We start from the raw sequence: 19,603 nt of genomic DNA on the forward strand, positions 1-19,603 counted from the left end.
AATTGCCAGTCTTTATATATAAAGACGAGGAGTTGCCACTGGCCTCTCACTTGGATCTGAACTCACAGGCTGCCAGTAAAAGTGAATACATAAGCAGGTGACAGATTGACAATAAGAAAGCTTGACTGCAACGTGTTACAAGGTAGCAAGTATCCGGGGACAGAGGATTTCACACTGAGAAATGGATAGTAAGAGGCATAAAGGAAAAAAAAAAACTTATCAGGTGCATTGCAGCATCTCAATTAACAGCAAAAAAAGAGGGAAAATTATTGATAGGAATTATTAGATAAGGAAAAGTCAATAAACAAGAGAATAAACAAGAATATTTAATATATTTGTATATGGCATATGATGTCCCATTCCCATTAATGGGAATCCCAGTAAGCATGGAAACCAGAGTGGAGCTGGAGGGCCTGCAGAGAGTGGCTGACAGATTATACTGCCAGTTCTCTCTCCATGTGCATGTGTAAAACTATTCAACAATATCTCTGACCTCTACAAATTCCCAAAGTAATATCTTCCACAACAGCCTGTGTATGCTTTTGGAAGTTCTTAAAAAATATATTGCCAGGACCCAGGAGCGTATATCAAGGGAATGATTGCTCAGTATTGCTGTAATCCCTTATGGACCTTCCTTTCCCAGCCTTTGCTCAGCGAAAGCTTCAGGCCAAACTCAGGCACACAGCACTAAGCTAAAAATCAACCAGAGCACAGCTTCCTACCCAACAGTTCATGAGGTTAGTTTTCTACACATTGTAAACCTTTTACATGAAACTACATAGATGAATATATTAAACATATGTTCCCTTTTTGGATGTATGAACAAGCCTTTGTCAGTGTTTAAATACAAGCCAGTGTTTAAATTTAAGACAATTAAGTATTCACTTCTGAAGGAAAACTTCTAGAAAGATTTATGAAGATTATTTTTATGCTGTCAGTACCATGGGAAGCAAATCCATAACAGTCTTGGAGTAGCTGCCTTGCACCACAGAGGTTAGCCAGTAAAAATAATCTGATATCAACTTTATATTATCATTGATGATTTCAGTGTTACAACATAGTGTTACAATTGAGACAGTTTCAAATAGAATATTCAAACTTAATCAGTACAGTTACTTAATATGAACATATTAACTTATTAATATGAACTTATTAATTAATAACCAAAAAGGAAGAATAGTTGCCATGTTGATCTGGAGTCTTCAGAACCTCCTTCAGCAATAAAGAGTTAATCTAATGAAAAGGCATGAAATTAAATTTTCTAAGAAAGAACAGATGGAATCTATATGTTATGGAACTGATGGGTTTAGGACAGCCCTAGCAGGTCTGTGTATAAGCACAGAGGAATAATGGAAGGACCTTTGAAACAATCAGGAGGCTGTAACAGTAGCAGTTATAACTTTGTCATATGTAATATGTATTATCAATTAAAATCAGCATAGTCTGTAAAAGAAATCCATAAGAAATGTACATGCATTCCTGTGCACATTTTTATGCATAAGTATATAAAAATATAACACAAGATCTTTCCTTTAATGTGTGTTTAATGGTGATATGCCCCTGCTCTCAGTCTTCTGGACTGGTAGCGTTAAAAAGCAAATAACCTTGGTTTAGACTCACCATATATTTGAATACTTACATGAGCTATATTGCAACAGAAGCTGGCACATCTGCCAGAACCACAACACAATTGATTAAACTATACTTAAGGACAACATATTTTGTTAATACAAAACTACAAATGGGGAAATTACAGCCCTCTTTTAAGTCCTCATACATCAACTTCCATGTCTGGTTCATTCTGCATTTTGGAACTCTTACTAAATCAAGAGAATATTAACAAATAAAGATATTCATAAACCAAATCCAATATCAGAAAAAATATTAAGAGTCCAGTTGTTAAGCTATGGTAAGTCTCTTATTAATCACAGGATAATGTCATATCAATGTCTGTTTTTATAATACTGGTTTTGCGTTCTAATATGTCTCCATCTCCTGAGTTTCTATGCAAGGAATTTCACATCATTGCCCTTTCAAAAAAAAAATTTCTTCATCAGAAAGTATTCTTCACAGTTATTACATGAGCAATATACTATCAAGTTTGGAGGTGCCAATATACTTCTGCAACAACACAGAAACCATGAACACCTAGAAAGTATCAGAAATAATGGAAGCCATAGATGAGTACAGTAGCCTGCATGTTGCACCAGTCAGTAACCAAGGGGCTTTTCAAGCAAAGATCTTTTTTGTTTATAATTCTGACTGACTGTCCTCTCCATCATACATGAGCAGATTACAGGACGTGTATGGAAGGAGCAAGACTAGCTGCCCATTCAAACCTTTGGCACAAAACAAGTAGGAATCCTAGTATATAGTGGGCTTTAGAATGCAGTAAACATTCTGCTAACAGTTTTTCTCAGTAAAAACCATATGAAGGAATTTTGGCCCCCAGAAAGAAATGTAACACTAAGTAAAAATAGCAATCCTTAAATTACCTTTTCTTCAGAAAAAGCTAAATGATATGCATTACCATAATCTTTTTAAAGGAGTGGTATTGATTATAAAGGGAAATGAACAAACCTCAGTGTACAGAAACTGTAGAAGAAACTTAATATAACCTCAAAGTAAATTTGAAGGGAAAAAAAAAATCTTCACCAAATCCATGCATAGACAACAACACAACAAATTTCTCATAAAATCTACTGTAGAAAACTTGAACATGACAGATAAGTCTAAATCATATCTATGTGCAGAAAACAAGACATTGAGGATCCTACAAACTTCCATCTTTTTCTACTTTTTCCAGTAAAAAATCACCAAGGTGCTGGATAAAGTTGACATGCAACATTATTACAAATTTGTAACTAGAACTCAGAATTTGAGAATGAATGGTATGGCATTTTTTTCATCCACCAGAGCTTCAGCAACAGCAATTAGTACAAAGGCCACAGATATTACAAAACTAAGAACAGTGTAGCCATGAAGATTTCTAAAATGTATGTAAGGGTTCTGAAGGACTTTTTTCATCCCAAGACTTCCCAGCCCTATGCAATCTTCTCTTCTGGCTGCAAACTGTGGTACCTCAACTGTGTTTAATACAATTCACTTTACTTCACTGTCATATATACTGTGTGTTTACATTGGGTGTTAGGTATTTAGAATTTTATTAGCTACTTCTCTGCCCCTCTGTTCCTCTTTAACATAAACCCTGGCTCATTATTACCAATAAACTTGGATAAACTACTAAACTGGGTAAATCTTTGCATGCAAGTGTCATGCAATAATAAAAGATAGCAAGTCACTAGTCACAAAATCTTATAGGGTTTGTAGAAATGACTAGTAATGGGGAAAAAAAAGTCACGCTGTCTTTAATTTCCCACAACAGAAACAGTGCGCATGAGTGCAGTTCATAATAAATACTGTAGCAAAAAATATAGTAAGTGAAGTTTAGGTCATATTGAAATCGAAAACTGGCAATAAGAAAATGAGCATGAAAAAAAAATAGATGAGATAAAGAGTTTATCAGGGGTTTTGCCTAAGCCAAGACAACTGTATGCTACACCAGCTAAAGAATCAAAGTGATTTTTGATGTCAGCCTCAGGCATTGGCAGGTCTGGGCATCTCTATATATGCAACTAAATGGCACTGATGACAGTGAGTAGTAGTTTTATAACCTCTGAGAAATCTGTGCTTGCATAAGGTAGCAAAAGCTTTGATAAGAGAGAGCAAGAGAGTGGAAACACCTACACTGGAGAAGGCATAATCTCCTGGCACATCACAGCTGACAGAAGGCATTTCTGGATATTTTTGCTGCAAGATAACCCAACAGCAAAAATTGTTATCTGCTTTAGTAACCACTAATTGGAGTTTAGGCCTTCATTTAGGGTACTGTTTCCTAGACTTGATTTTTCTGATTAATATTCATCCATCTTTTGTTTTTCTTATAGAGGAAAATAAAAACTAGTATGAATAAAACCAGAGGTAGTGAGTGTGACCGAATAAAGTGAAGATCAAGAGTATACATTTCTTGCCATGGCATCTACTGCTGTTTTTCCAAGGGAGAGTAAATTGAAAAGCATTCCTTTTAAAAAGTTGTATGCATGACACAGCATACCAGTCTAATATCATTTAGTCATGCAAGTCCCAGTCAATGTTAAAGCCACAATGCGTAGCACTCCTTGAGGAGATTTCCCATGAAATAAAACCACTGTTAGCATTTTGCCTGCTACTGCACACACATATTTAAGAAAACAAGAAGGGAAGATGGAAGGAGAGCAATTGAGTGAGAGAATGAATGAATGAACTGCATTCTACTGTGTAAATAACATTATTCATTATTATTTTGCTCATTTCTCTTTGATTAAATCTTAAAAACAACAATTAACCATACATTCACTGATGACAAAATTCTATTCTGAACTTGCGACAGGAACAGTCTTGAAAACATAACACACTTTCAATCTATAAATATTATAACTGTAATCAATATTTCTAGGCATCTCTATAGATACAACAACAATAGTGCACCAATATAGTGAATCTGTACATAAATCTCCATGGGAGACTATAGTTGATTTATCTCTACAGCTGTATGAAAGTAATATGATAATTTCTACATGTCTACTCGTATGACATTTTATCACATTCTAACATGCTTTACTTCAAAATTTGAAATTCTACTTCATTAATTCCATCTAGCAAATTGTGTAGATAGCTAGTTTCCTCACAGACTGTCTTTCAAAACTTCTCCATCTCAGTTGCATAACTGAAGGAGCTACAGAATCCTCCGCACATTTCAGAGTCAAAAACTTCTGCAACTGTGAGCAACTACACGGAGGAATAAGGAACTAGTACTGGCTTGTGAAGTACTGGGAAAAGACAGCTTAGCAGAGAAAATGGTAATAAACTGAAACTAGCTGTAAGAAGTTAAAGGCCTCTCAGCCCAAGATTAACGAATCTGTACTGCCCAAAGCACCATCTGGCAGCAGGATACAAGCAACATTGTCATGTTGCAAACATATTGCTCAGGACCACTGCAGAATCAGCCATCAGGCAGAAATTTGAAGGGTCTATTCTCCTGCTCCAAAGAAGGATGAATGTTTTTTTTTTTTCTGTCCTGGCAAATGTCTATCACATTGTGAAAAATCTTCAAACAAAAACCCATTCCAGTGCTCCAATATCCTTATTATAGTTCACCTCTCTTTGGAGAGAAAATTATTCTCTCCACTGTACACCAGCTTTTTTGAAAACTTATCATGTTTCCAGTTAGTCTAATTGATATATATATATATATATTTACTATATCTTTATTTATTTACTTTTACCACTCACAGTGTAGCAGGACATCGATAAAGAATTGTACCCTAATCCATAATTGGGGGATCATGTGAGTCCCATAGGAATTTAACAACCACAAAGACTAGAAGAGGAAATTGCAAGGTGCTGCTGTATCACCTAATGCTGTGCAGCAGTCAGTCATCATACACTAGGAAAAGAGGGGAAGGCATTTCATCATGTGAAATAACAGATTTGATAGTACACAGAATCCATGGATCTTAGCATACCCACTTTGAATATATTTTTTTTCACTTCCTGTCCTCAGACACATAAAGTCAGAAGCCCTTACTTTGCAAAAGAACAAGTTTCTAAATAAGTAAATAAGGCTAAAACAAAACTGTAATCTGTATAGCACAGAGCAAGACACTTCTGGCAATAAGCTTTAGAAGTTAAATTTTCATTTCAACTTTTTCTTTCTTTTTTCTGAAAATGTACATTGAGACAATTAAATAACATGCAATTAGTTATCAAGTATTCAAAGCTTCTTACTTACCCACTGGAGACATTTCTGGGACACTAGCAACATAAGGTCCATCCAGGAACTTTGGCTCATTATCATTAATGTCCTGAACTTTGATGATAAACTCTGATTCAGGCTCTAATGGTTTCTTGGTGTCAACATCTACAGCCTGAGCCCGGAGTGTATAGAAAGGTTTTTCTTCTCGATCTAGGCTTCTTATGGCATGAATGTCTCCTGTGGTCTCATCAATGGTAAAAACTGTGCCAGCACCATCTCCTGAAAGGGTATACTTAACAGTGCCCACTCCCTTGTCCAAGTCAGAATGCAGCTTGAAAACAAAAAGAAAAAAATAAAAAGGAGGGAAAAAACATTAATGTCTTTTTTTTCTAGGCTGAAAGGCTTTTTTTTTTTTTCCTCTTATATAGTTAAAAACATTAGAGGAACCAATTTCAGAAGTCCTTAGCTGCCTCTAAGAGCATGGAAAAAAAGTGGGTAGCATGTTATCTAATATTTTTATTCCCATCTACTCCCCAGCAAAGAGAACATTTCAAAATTTTACCTGCTTTTTCCCATGAATACTGGTCACTGTTAAAACTGCAATGAAGCAGGGCTTCAGATTTGTTATAAACTGAAATTTAAGACTGAGAGTGGAAAAGCACCAATAACTACATCAGTCATGAGATAACATGAGACAGAGTCAAAAGTTTTCATAGGCATTTGGCTTTCAGAGAAGTAGTAAAAGTACCTAATTTTCATTTCACACTCAAGAGCTTGATGGAATCCTAAACTCAAACTCAAAATCAAATATGGTTTATAAAAGAAAATATATAGATTTAATTACAGTAAATGTTAAACAGAATTAAATATTTGATGGTTTGTTTCTGTCCTTTCTGAGATAATCTCCTCATGGACAGTGCGAAGCTTGGAGTTCTCTTGCTCATTGGAAGAATACAGAACTCAATCATGTCTGCCTTAACTCAATTATTTCTACAATACACACATTTCCCACAATATTAGTGTATTAAATCTCTAATTTGAAAAAAATACTTCAATACAAGATCTTGAATGATTTTGTCCATTTGATTTGTATCGATATTATTGTTATATAGACTTAAATACTATTTCAAATGCAGCATTCTTTGAATCAAAATACACTATGATGAACTTCTGTCTCAGATGCTTTTACCTGTTTCATGCTCTGCCTTTAAATACATCTAAAAGTTTTGAATAGATACACAAGGTTACATCACAGATACCGAAATAGCTTTTAAAATATTCAGCTGCTTGTCCTATCTAATGAGGACTAAAGAGATCTACTATAATAGACACAGGCTGGAATAGAGTTTTCTAGAGTGAATTCCCTTAAGCAGTATAGCAATTATGGATACAGGCTTTATTTACATGATGTACTGCCCAAGGTGAAACACAATAGAGGAAACATGTGACATGAAAGGAGATTATGTAGAAAATGAATTACTGAGAAACTAAATGGTTTTGGTAATGGTGCAGGAAGCTAAGCTACAGAGAAAGTGGTAAAGGCAATTATTAACATTTATAGCTATTGGACTGAAATTGAAAATAGGTCCTTGTGACTGTGGAAGAGGTCATGGTTTGTGGGACAGAGCGAATGTGAATATAGTCTCTTTTTTGCCTACTTTTTCTTCTCATCATTCCTGCTCAGTGAATATACTACATACTCATCTTCCATCTAGCTACTCCCTGCATGTGATTTTAAATTATTTCTCCAGTCCAAAGTAAAGCATTTTGGTCCTTGAGCAGTGGTTCACTGTGGAAAGATTCAAAGGAAGTTCAATCTTTTCCTCCTGGGGTGTTAAATATTTCCTTCTTGCAAAATGAAAAGATAATGCAGCCTGAGGCAATTAATGTCTATTTCTTCCTCATCATTTTAATTTAAGTGGCTCACAAACTTCCTGCTGTTCCATTATTCCTTGCTCGGTTAAAACTTAATATTTTCCTTCCATTATCATACAGAGTCTTACAGGTACACAAAGAGTAAATTATTCCACATGCCTGGAAGTAAGAATATCACAAAGCAAAAGAATGTGGTTTTGAAGTAGGGATTTGTAATCAGGGAAGTGTGCCAAGAATATTGTCCCTACTCCCATCTCCTGTCATCTGATTTGGCACAAAAGCTAAGGTGGTTGTTTTTCTGATGGTCAGTTGAAGGGTTTATATTTTTATTTTCATCTAGTAGCAAATAAGGCGGCATTGCACGTGTTATCTGATCACTTGGATTATGCTAGACAGAAAGTTGTAGATGCTTCCCTCAGTTGAGGATAAGGGTAAAAAGTATAATAAGAAAGCAAAAATAAGGGCTCCTAAGAGAAAGGAAAAGTAAAATACAAAGACACACAAAAGCAGAGCCTTTTTTTCCAAATGTATGAGAGAAAATAAGCTGTATAACTGGCAGCTTTAGCAATTCCACAATTACAGATGAGTCTATGGTGCTTCACAAACATCAGTCTGCTAGTATAATCTAGGAGATATTCCATTGACTTAAGCAGAGTTGTACTGTTTTGAATTAACTGGGATCTGTCACATTGCATTTACTCATCAAATTGTGCTAATTTTAATATAGTCTTCTTAGATGCCATTGCTGGAAAATAGGTAAATGCATGCATGTTTGTAACACACACTAGTCAACACAATTTGTGGGAAAATTCAGTGTTTAAAAGTGTCTAAATACTATGGGGAAATACCCAACTGATTTAGGTTAAAATGAACTATCTTCTACAACAATAAAAGGCAGACAATACTGAGATTCACATGCAAAGATGTAGAGAAAGGAACTATCATTGGTTGGATTTGCACAACACTAGAAAATAATCTTGACTTTCAACACCTAAAATCTTCTGGAAAACCATTTAGGCTAAAGAATAAGTGCTAGTGCTCTCTGAATTATGTGCTACAAGCTGGATTGCACTGGAAGAATTAAGATTTTTCATGTGCTGATAATCATACAGAACATCATACACACAGCGAGTGTCTTGTTTTTCCTGGCACTGTGTCCAACAGAAATTTTGGTTCTCTGTTTCATTTCTCTTGCTTGCTTGTTCTTATTTTCTAATTCTTGCTCTTCTGCTATTTAAGCAAAACTACAGGGCAAGTGAACAACTGCTCAAATCTTAAATGGCCACAATTCCTCATTCACATAGATTTTTCTTATTTTTACATTTTCTCTGTAAATCCTTAGCATTAAAAATGCTGCAAAGTTTGGAAATGTGAGGGATTCATTTTTACTTTTGCTCAAATCTGCACGGTTATTCTTACTACCTAAGTAACACAGAGTAGTGTTAGATCTAATGATTTCTTGCAGCAAACTCTGTTAGTGCAGAAAATCATTAATATTTTTCTGTGATGTCATCATATCATCTCATAATTCTTGCTAATGTCTGCAAACAATAACACATATGGCAAAGGAAATGATTGATTAAAAAAGTCAAGTATGAGTAATAAGATGGAGACTACTGTGAAATACATTGCATAAATCTTTGCAGAAACTGTAGCAGTGCTGTTGAATCACATCCAGTGCCAGATGCCAGACTGAGTCAAGTCCATGTGATATAACAATCTGTCTCAGCCTGTAACTAGTTTGTTTCAGGGAGGATGAAAAAGTTGGTAGCAACTCTTTACAAGCACATCTGGGAGAAATTTATACTGTACTTCAGGCAGTTATGTCCAGTTCTTAAAAAGTAATGCAATTAATAGTATTTTAGCAACAAATTAAGACCTTACTGCTTCAATAACTCAGTATTATAAGCTCTGTGTCACTCCAAGAACTCATATACCTGCAAAAATGATTTGATATTACATATGAAATCACATGAAAGATGAAGAAATGGATTAGTGTCTGTATTTCAAGAACTATACACTCCTAGCTAAATTCAATGTAGCAGTAGTATGAGTCAGAAGTATTTGTTCCTTAGCGTTGATTCACTTGTCAGTATCCTATATCTCTGATCCTCATCTGCTCATCCTTTCTTTTCTTAAACAATTCAGTGACTTACTTTAATAAGCTTATAATGATTTGGAAAGTCAAATTTGTAAATTAACAGACATGGGTAAAGAAATCAGAAGCAAAAGGGTCGTGACATTCACTAGTATTGCCAAGATCTTAATTTCACAACAGTACAGACAATAGTAAATTATTTTATGAATTGGCTGGTTCTCTTACTGAATTTCCCATCCACATATAATAACAAAAAATGTAGAGAAAGAAAACAGGAGGAAGTAAATAAGTTTTAAATGTTAAGGAATGTTTAATATCCGTAAATTGATATATTCACCTTGTAATATACTCTGAGATTCTACATCTTATTCCATTGACAATTTCACAGGCTGAAAAAATTTCACAGCTCAATTTATTTATTGCTAGCATATGAATTTAAATGCTATGTTGCAGTGCATGTCTGGACTGAGAACATCACTGAATGTTCCAAGTTATTAACCATGCCTTGCGTGCACAACAGGGCTACTTATTCATCCTACATCCATATCTCTGTGTCATTTTTGATTATGCAATATATTTTAGGACCATATTCCATTATTTTCTCTGCCTATATCTACTTCAAAGTGCACTCATTTGCTCTGTAGCCACCCATTCCTCCTCCTGCTCCTTCGTACATAAGATGTGCAATGAAACTGTTTGAGAAGTTAAAATAGCCAGTCAACTCCAATATTACCTAAAACTGCAAAGATGGTATGACATCCTGAACTGAAGAAAGGAAAAGAGGTCATTGATGTACGGAAAACACAGATGCAAACAGAGGTGTTCTGGAAATGCTTTACTGCAAAAGTCTGTGTGATGGAACAGGGATGTCCACCATAGGAAAGAATGGTGTAAATAAGCCTGGAGAAACCTTTGATATTAACCATCTAAGTAGACTTTCTATTTGGAACACTGCCCTTTTAAAACATTCTTCACATATTTTCTACTGGCAAGAACTCTACAGCCTACACAGATCGCATATTTTCTTTTAAAAACTGATAATTAGATTCCAATATACTGGTTTTATACAAACAGCTTCTCCCCACTCCCCTTTAGAAATACTTAAAAGATGAAAATTTTCCCAAGATAAAAGGCGGGGTGCAGGGGGAAACTGTTGTCAGAGACTTAAATTCAGAAAATTGAGTAATAAAAACATCACTGCAATTGCTACTAATCTAATCCCATCAAATGTTTTTTTTTTCTCTCCTCCCCTTTCCCCTCTCCCCATAACCTTCCACCCTCCAGGGAACATTTAGGAACAAGAAAAAATCTGCTCAGTATGCACTCAGTGTAAATGTTTCTTGATCCTCAAAATTTGGGTTACCTACAGCATCTTCTGAATAGTCAGTTAACATACATGTATCAGGCAAGTGTACAGACTAAATCTTATATTCATAGGAGTTAGGATACTACTAAAAAATGGGTCAGATGAACAGTGATCTGCAAAACAGGAATAGGGAAAGAAATAGCAACTAAAATCATAGAATCATTTAAGTTGGAAAAGAACTTTAAGATCATCAAGGCCAACCCCCAAATGATGACGTAAAACAAAGATGAACAAAAGAAAACAATGATTTCTTTAAAGATCATTTAGAAGACATGGTTTTGTTTGCTTTTAAGAATGAAAATTATTTGCAACAGGGAGGACTGTCTATGTATTAGCTTTATACAGAGCTTTTACAACAGACACATATCTGTGGCTAGGCTTTTTAGCGCTATGAGAATTTTAAATGATAATTTAAAATGTCAATTAAAGGATTTATATATATATGATATATACACAAATACATCAAGGATAACAAAATAATTATTCAAACTAGAAAGCTATGCATGTCTTCTCACTGTAACTAATTTTCTTAGGATTGTATTGCAATGTTTTTTTTTCCTGTGTTGAGTAAAATATCTGCTTCAAAGAAATGGCACTCTTCTGTCGAATCTTTGTAAAAATGGCAATAGACTATATGGTTCTGCATTTTGAAGTATCTTTTGTACGCTATACGAATTAGATTAAAATACTTTCTTATTCAAGGGGAATTAAATAAAAACGGTTTTCTACTCCCTTTTCTACTGACTCCTGCTTGGCAAATAAAGCGGAGCTTTATTTAAATTAAAACACCGATTATCCAATTAAATAAAACATTATCTCCTTCTGTCATGGGGATTAAGTTTAAGCATACCAAGAAAACTCAGACTAGAGTTTTCCAATAATGAGTGTGATTGTCATCTAGTAATATGATGACAGATAAGTCATTAGTAAGGAATAAAAATGGTACCTGACCTGGTGAGGTCAAATGAACCCTCACCCCTATCAACATCACTGACTTGAAGGGTCAGGGATTGTTATTTTTCTAATTCTGTTCTACAAGAATATTTTTTCTGTAGTACATAGAATTTAATAATGACACTGGCAAAAGTACATTGCAAAATACAGTGCATAGACAGAAGAAATATTGCTAAATTTTAAAAAATAAATGCACTGGTAAAATATTGAAAGACTATAGATTATAACTAAGATTATAACATGATTATACAAGTAATTATATATGTAAATTACAAATTGCATATATTTCTGAGATTACTTTTACAATACCTTTGCAGCTGGAGTTGCTGCATATAGAAACCCTGTGTCTTGGTCCTTTCTCTTAAACTTTATTGTAAGAATCAATATAAAAATAGTTATTTTATTAATTTTTGCTTTCTGAACTCATATATATCCATGTAACAATGTGCGATTTGTACATACATTGATAGGTTTAAGTTCACAGTTATATTAAATTCGATTTGAGAGAAATGTTGTGCAGAATGTTAACAGCTGATGGGACCATAAATCTGCTGAGGCCTCTAGGTATTACCATGATAAAGTAACAATATAATCACAGGTTCCAACAACAAATTCCAGAATTGACCATAAGACAATAACAAAGACAAAATTTGAAGAAATTTATCAACCTCCAGTTTCTTTTCTCGCCAGTGCAACTTTATACATCTCTTCTAGTCTGAGCTAAAGTAGAGCCAGTTTTCTACCTTCAGCTAAGTCTTATCTAAATAATTTCATGTTCTGTAAGTTTTTCACTTAAGGTTTTCACTGCATGTTTTTCAGGCAGTGTTTCTCTCTAGAACTGATAACACAGGGCATTGGTATGCAGAAAGGCCATTGCTTATACTTATTTCTGTAGAAACCTAGGCCATTCTTGAGCTGATGGAGTGCCATAAGTCAAAATGGCAAAAAAGGGTTGTATCTTCAGGGAAGGTGGACAGGATTGGTGACCCAAAATTAACCAACAGAGTATTCAATCCCATACAGGTCATATTCCATATAAAACCAAGAGATCATGAGGGTTACTCCCTCTTCTTCAATGGCCAATATCCAGTAAGGACTTCATCAGTCTTTCTGTCCCTAATCCCAGATCTGTGCATTCTTGAATTCATTTCCTAAGTCCAGATCCCTCCTGCCACTGACCTTTTCCCTGTGCATGCTCTACAGCATTTGTGGTGACATATAGTCATCAGGGAACCGAGGGAGCACTATTCATATATTTGTATATATTTTATTACTTTCTTAATAGTAATAGCAGTTGATGTTTTTACTATCATTATTATTATTATTACATTAAAGCTGTCTTAGTTTTAGTTTTCAACCTACAAGTTTTTTCTTTTTCTTTCATTTCCCTTTCCCTTGGCACAGCGGGGGAAGATGGGGAGGTATTGGAAGCTCAACTGCTCACATTTTAGCTTCCATGCAGGCCAGGTCAGGGCTAAACCATAACATCCAGCTGAAGTAATAAGAGCTACAATGAAGTGTGCATCTGCTGATGACAGTTCAGTGAAAAATGTCTTCACCATCTCATCAAATTTTTATAATTTCAGAATCTTTCAAAGTATTTAACAGGAACAGAGCAGGGAATTGAATCTGAAACCCTCACACGCCAAAGACCTTAATGTATCATATGAGAAAAGTGATGTTTTACCACATATGCTCCTGTACAGATGTGGCCTTTATTTCACTACTGTGTGCTTGAAACTTGTGATAAATTGTGTTCTGGTTCAAAAGAGTCTGCAAAACATTGCCTGTTACAAATGGTTGAGTGTCAGTTAGCAACAGTGGAGCTGGTTTTATTTACACCTGTGAAAGCACTGGCTCTCCCTCTACACCAGTTCCTGACTGGAGTCCCCGTGGCTAGGTGGGAGCATAATGCTGATGTCTGAAACTGAGATATGGAAAGGAGTTTGCCACAAAGAGTGATCTGGGGAAAATAATCACTTTTTTTTTTTTTCCTTTTCAAAGCTATACTTATTTTTTTTAATTCTGAAAATTAAATGAAGTAAAGACATTACAGTGAAATTCTTACATTCTTGCAAGATTGTGCAAGATCAATAAAACATCTAATGGCAATGCTGTAATTAGTGAAAATGGTAAGTGTAGAGGAGTGGTGCTTTTTTTTAGGTAATATGTAAGACTGTAGTATTTCTTTTTGAAACAGGAAGAATAGAATCATTGTTAGAATATAAAAAAGTTCTACATCTTTCTGGATGCCACATACTGAGAGTAATATATTATTTGGCATTATGTTTTCTGCTGTATCCTTTCTAGAACATATAGAATGCATGAGAGTATGAATTATGCCATATGAATAAATATGGTGAAAATACATACTATCGACTTAGGAAGCCTTCACATGAAACATGCTCTATCTGTAACAAAATTTATAAGACACCTATTACAGGAGAGTTTCTAATTTCTAATGACTGCCTAATTGTATTTTTGAAGACAGCATATCTGAAGATCACCAGATAATTACTGTTGAAAAAGTTGAGAAGAATCAGGAACTTTATATTTCAAAGTATCACATAAATTAAGTTGCTTTCAAGGTTAGATATGTTTAATCTAAAATGAGTTGTTTATGCTTGCAAAGTGAAAAAATCTATTTTCTTTCAAGAGTGTGTGAATGTGACTTATTTTCTGTAGAATTATAGTCTATAAATGTTTTAAGCTACAAGGTATAAAATCATGGGGCTTTTTCCTTATTCCTTATATGTTAACAACTTGGGCTTTTATAAAGAAAATATCACTAGAGTCAGAGGACACATGGTTGAGTACAAAATCCAACATGATCAATATATGAGATTACTCATCTCATCTAACAATGGGTGATGACATCATGGACATTTTTTTTCTTTTGTATTTGATTTCCCATGGAAGCTATAGCTACAGCAGTTCAATTGCATGACCCTTTCTTCTCTCACAGGAATTGCTCTACTGATGCCAGTGGGAATACATTTGTGTAGGCTGTAGGATTAGCTATGAATGTCACAAGGAAGAGTGTACTGTATGCCATTCTGCTCGTGAAGTGACAGACAAAAGGAAAGTGGCCTGCTGACAGCCACCACAGCAAGCAGGGGCTATGGAATGGCATCCATTGCTGGAAGAGATTAGGACTCTGAGCAGCTTCCTACTTCTTCCCTTGTTGGCATTCACTTCCCCACCCAAAATGTCTGGAGCTAATTGAATTCCATTGAAATTTTTATATCATACTGTCCCATTTAGTTAAAGTAGTTGAATAGCTGGCCTTTGTAAACCTGGCTCTTCTGAAATTAATTATGGAAAGCTCAAACATTCCACTGGAGTTGCTTTTCTGAGGAGGCAGCAACACCTACACAGGACAGTAGTAGTGGAGCAGCATGCACGTCTCCATCACAACTGCTACTAGGAGAAGGAATATATCTCAAACTATGTATTCATAAATATCTAAAGGCATAATAATCATGAAGCCAGTTATCTCTTACTGTTAATGAGTCTCTAACACAGAAGACAGTGGTTAGAGGTTAGCAAACCTCCATAGTGTACCTGACCACACAAATTTCAAGTCTGCCTCTGGCTCCCTGGTTCTGCAAAAAATCGAGAGAGAGTTTGTCCAGAAAGTCAAAGGCTCAGTATAGTTTCTAATCTCCATATGACTCCCTAAACTAAGTTTATCCTACTTAGGGAAGGCACAGCTCTCTGACATGCAGAGACATGAAAGTACACAGATGACCATATAGACTCCTGTTGCACTAGCTAGTAGTCTACCTATGCTGAAATATTTTCTGTATGTATATTCCAAAGATGATAATAATTAAAGTAGGTTTTTTTAAAAAACACTGATATATACACAATGTCAAGTTACTTTTAATAGGAGCTCTGTCATAAATAAAAATGAATAGGTTCCTTTTAATAGAACATGAAGAGAAAGACCAGAGCTATAGGGGCTCCTACTTTTTGAGTAAACACATTGCTGGAAACATGCTGAAAGAATATTAGTTTAAGTCCATTGCATTTGGAGAGGTCAAAGATTCTAAACCGATTATAAAAGCTTATGCTTAATTTGACATTGATTGGAACTTTAAGTAGCAAATAAATCTTCTGCTGTTTCATTTTTTATTTATATCAGTACGGTCTTCAATTCCTGTTTGATCTTGGGGGAAGGTTAGAGAAAAGGCCTATTACATTCTGTTGGTGCTGATTAAAACTTTTTCTTTTTGGTCTTTCCTGTAATACATTTTTTTCATTATTTCAAGTATTTTTCTTCACTGACCATATTGTAAATAAATATAAAAAGTCTTTTCCTCGTGTATTTAAATGTAACGTTATGTTATATGTAAAAAAACTTGTTCTGTAAATCACACTTGCTGTAAAGCACTGTCAGTTAAAGTGTCTCTTTTTGTTTGGAAATGACACCATAGGACAGATACAGAATGATGGAGTAGAAAGATTGTGTCTCAACTTGTCTATCACTGTGACAAGGCATAGTATTCTAAACTTCTCTTTTCTAAATAGGAAGAAGGAATTATTTGTTTCTATCACAGATGTGAAAAATATTAATTTTAACACATATATTAGAGGGATAATTTTAAGGTACTTACAGGCACAGAATTCTTTGAGTGAAATTAGAATATCTTCTGAATTTTTAATCTCCTTGTCTTAACTTAAGTTGGCCCCAAAACCTCAGGCAAAGAAGCACATCACAACACAAAAAAAAGCAAAATAATCCAGCAGCCACGAATCAATAAAGCTTAATGTGTATGACATATATGAATGAAAGGCACAACAGAGAAAGAGCAAGATTACTTTAGTGCCCAGATGTCTCAATTCCAAGGAAGCATAACCTCATGAATCATGTTCCAGTTGCAAGATTTGCTATGAACAATATTTTTAAAGGCTACATTAATGAAATTGCCCTTTCACACAACAACTATTGATTTTCCTTAGATTTCAAAAGCGTAGGTAAGGGTTGTGTTATACATATTTGGTCCATTTTGCTGAAGTGTTCAAAATGGTTTCAGGTTAAATATCCTTTGGGCATGAAACTGTAACTTACTGTGCTTTGCTATATATTGAGACAAACTTCCTGCAACACTAACTGAGGTTTAGGTATAATTCAAAGAATATTGCAATAAAAAACAGTCCCTACACTTTTTAAAACTACTTGCAGAAGTTGGTTTCTGGTCTGATTAACTCACATTCTTTGTTCCAAGCACCAAGAAACTGGTAAAATACAAGCAGTGATTACTTAATATTAGACTAACAACTTATGAAATTTTGTGTCCTCAGTGTAAGTAGGTTCAACAAATTAAAAAGTGAATGAAATTAAAAAGAGCTGCAACTGAAAGAGGAGCAGAAACACATTTTTGAGGTTTCTCAGTTAAGGGAGAGAGAGAAATGAAAGCCCTTTAAGGAGTGCACTCCTTGCAAGCCTTCTTGCACATCATCTCCTGCATTATGATGTTCATACTACAACATGACACCATTTCATATTTAGAATGAAAACTAAAATCAGTTTCAAAGCAGGGGCATACTGGGAGAGGGAGAAGGCTTACTTGAAAAAAAGTTTATATTGTTTTCAAGCTCCCTTAGAAGCAGAAAAAAAATTATCAATATATCTGGCAGGGATATGAATTTTATTTCCAGTTTCAGAGTTTTAGAAATAGTAATGGTGGGGTAATACCTACAATATTTTTCACTTAGTTATAACTAGGACCTTCACAGAAATGTACCAGTCATTTCAATAGAATATATATGAGGTGGTATTCATTATATTAAAATGTAATAAATTAGAGAATATGGTAAACAAAATAAGTAAATTGGTACATTACAGGTAAGTGACAAAGTGCATAGCTTGCATTTTCTTCCAGCTTGACTTACAAAAAATTTTTTGATGATATGCAAAAATGAGAAAATTTCTCTTTCAGTGGCATCTGTTAATTAAACAACCTTAGGATGGGATAAAGGTAGGTCATTAAGACAGTTAAAGTGTCAGGCAGAATTTATTCTTTAGGCTTGGATTATTGAAAACAAACAAGATTTATATAGCAACAAGCAGAACGGAGTCAAATTTCAGAAAACCTGTGTATATTGTAAGTTCTGGATACGGAGGTTTAGGCTAGACGTTAGGAAAAAATTCTTTACAGAAAGGGTCATTGGGCACTGGAACAGGCTGCCCAGGGAGGTGGTTGAGTCACCTTCCCTGGAGGTGTTTAAGGCACGGGTGGATGAGGTGCTGAGGGATATGGTTTAGTGTTTGATGGGAACGATTGGACTCGATGATCCGGTGGGTCTCTTCCAACCTGGTTATTCTGTGATTCTGTGATTTATACTTCACATATCATTAATCTGCACCACGTAAGACTGGTATGTGTTCTTTTTAATAAAAACATCACACGTATGTGCTAACAAGACAAAGAAAAATATATTCCACAGCTCAAGCCCAAATAACTTCTGCTCAGACTGAGCACTTCAACAATACATCTGAATGGTGATTATCTCTGCTGGATTGTCCCCATGCATTTTTGAAAAAAGAATGTGTCAAGTTTACCTGAAGTTAAATTCTAGCTATAGCATTTGCTTGCAACATTTATTAATGTTGTCAATGGATAAATAAAAACGTCCTTAAGAATCAGGAGAAAAATACAGTAAAATTGTTCTGGTTTGGGCTGAGGCAGAACATATTTTCTGATTTTTCAGCTAAGCCTTCCCCAAAACTTCAGATCCTGCTGTTTACCAACATAGTTCTTCAGTCAGTGGCTGCACTGATCAGCCTGATGTTTATCATCGAGGTGAGGAAGTATTGCTAAGAAGAAAGGCCATAGGTCATATCTATTCCTATGCAAATCAAGGCCATACCAGAGCTGGTGAGAACAGGGGTTGCATCTTCGGGGAGAAGTGGACAGGGCATGTGACCCAAAACTGACCAATGAATTATTCCGTGCCATACATACCATACTCAGTATAAAAGATTAGGGATAGTTGAGGAAAGGTTCTCTTCTTCAATGGTCCATCTTCAGGGAGGATGTCATCTTGGTCTGTCCCTGAACTCATCTGAGCGCAACAGAATTCAGTTCCTGAGTCCAGCTCCCACCTGTCACTCAGCGTAGTATGGGACTTTCTCTGCACCTACCCTGCAGGTCAGTGGTGACCTATAATCATCTGGGAAGTCTGAATTGGTTTTGTAACTTGTATATATTTTATCGTTTTCTTGATAACATTATTGTTTTCTTTTTTATTATTATCATTTTATTAAAGCTGTTTAATTTTAGTTTCCACCTCGTAAGTCTCTCTTCCTCTCACGTCCTTTTCCACTTTCCAGTGGTGGTGGTGGTGGTGGTAGGGTATTGGAACTACAGCTCACAGTTTAGTTACTGACCTGGCCAGAGGAGGGTAAACTGGCACAATAACTGATAAAGAAATTAGACAGCTGGTTGTATGACTATGGCAAGATCTCTGTTTTCTGTAGCTGAGGCTGTACTTAGGTTTTATGCTGATG

The 19,603-nt window shown here is 35.2% G+C and overlaps 1 protein-coding gene across 4 annotated transcripts in view; it reads right to left on the reverse strand.

The window, feature by feature from the left end:
* CDH12 (cadherin 12) overlaps positions 1–19,603 on the reverse strand; it is a 360,422-nt gene that overhangs the window by 106,562 nt on the left and 234,257 nt on the right. For all 4 annotated transcript variants that reach the window (XM_069853514.1, XM_069853516.1, XM_069853517.1 and 1 more), the window contains exon 3: positions 5,831–6,125. In XM_069853514.1, coding sequence (XP_069709615.1) covers positions 5,831–6,125 — 295 coding nt within the window. The remainder of the gene's footprint in view (positions 1–5,830; positions 6,126–19,603) is intronic.

The sequence above is a fragment of the Phaenicophaeus curvirostris genome, chromosome 3 (genome assembly GCF_032191515.1).
Source record: "Phaenicophaeus curvirostris isolate KB17595 chromosome 3, BPBGC_Pcur_1.0, whole genome shotgun sequence".
NCBI classification, from domain to species: domain Eukaryota; kingdom Metazoa; phylum Chordata; class Aves; order Cuculiformes; family Cuculidae; genus Phaenicophaeus; species Phaenicophaeus curvirostris.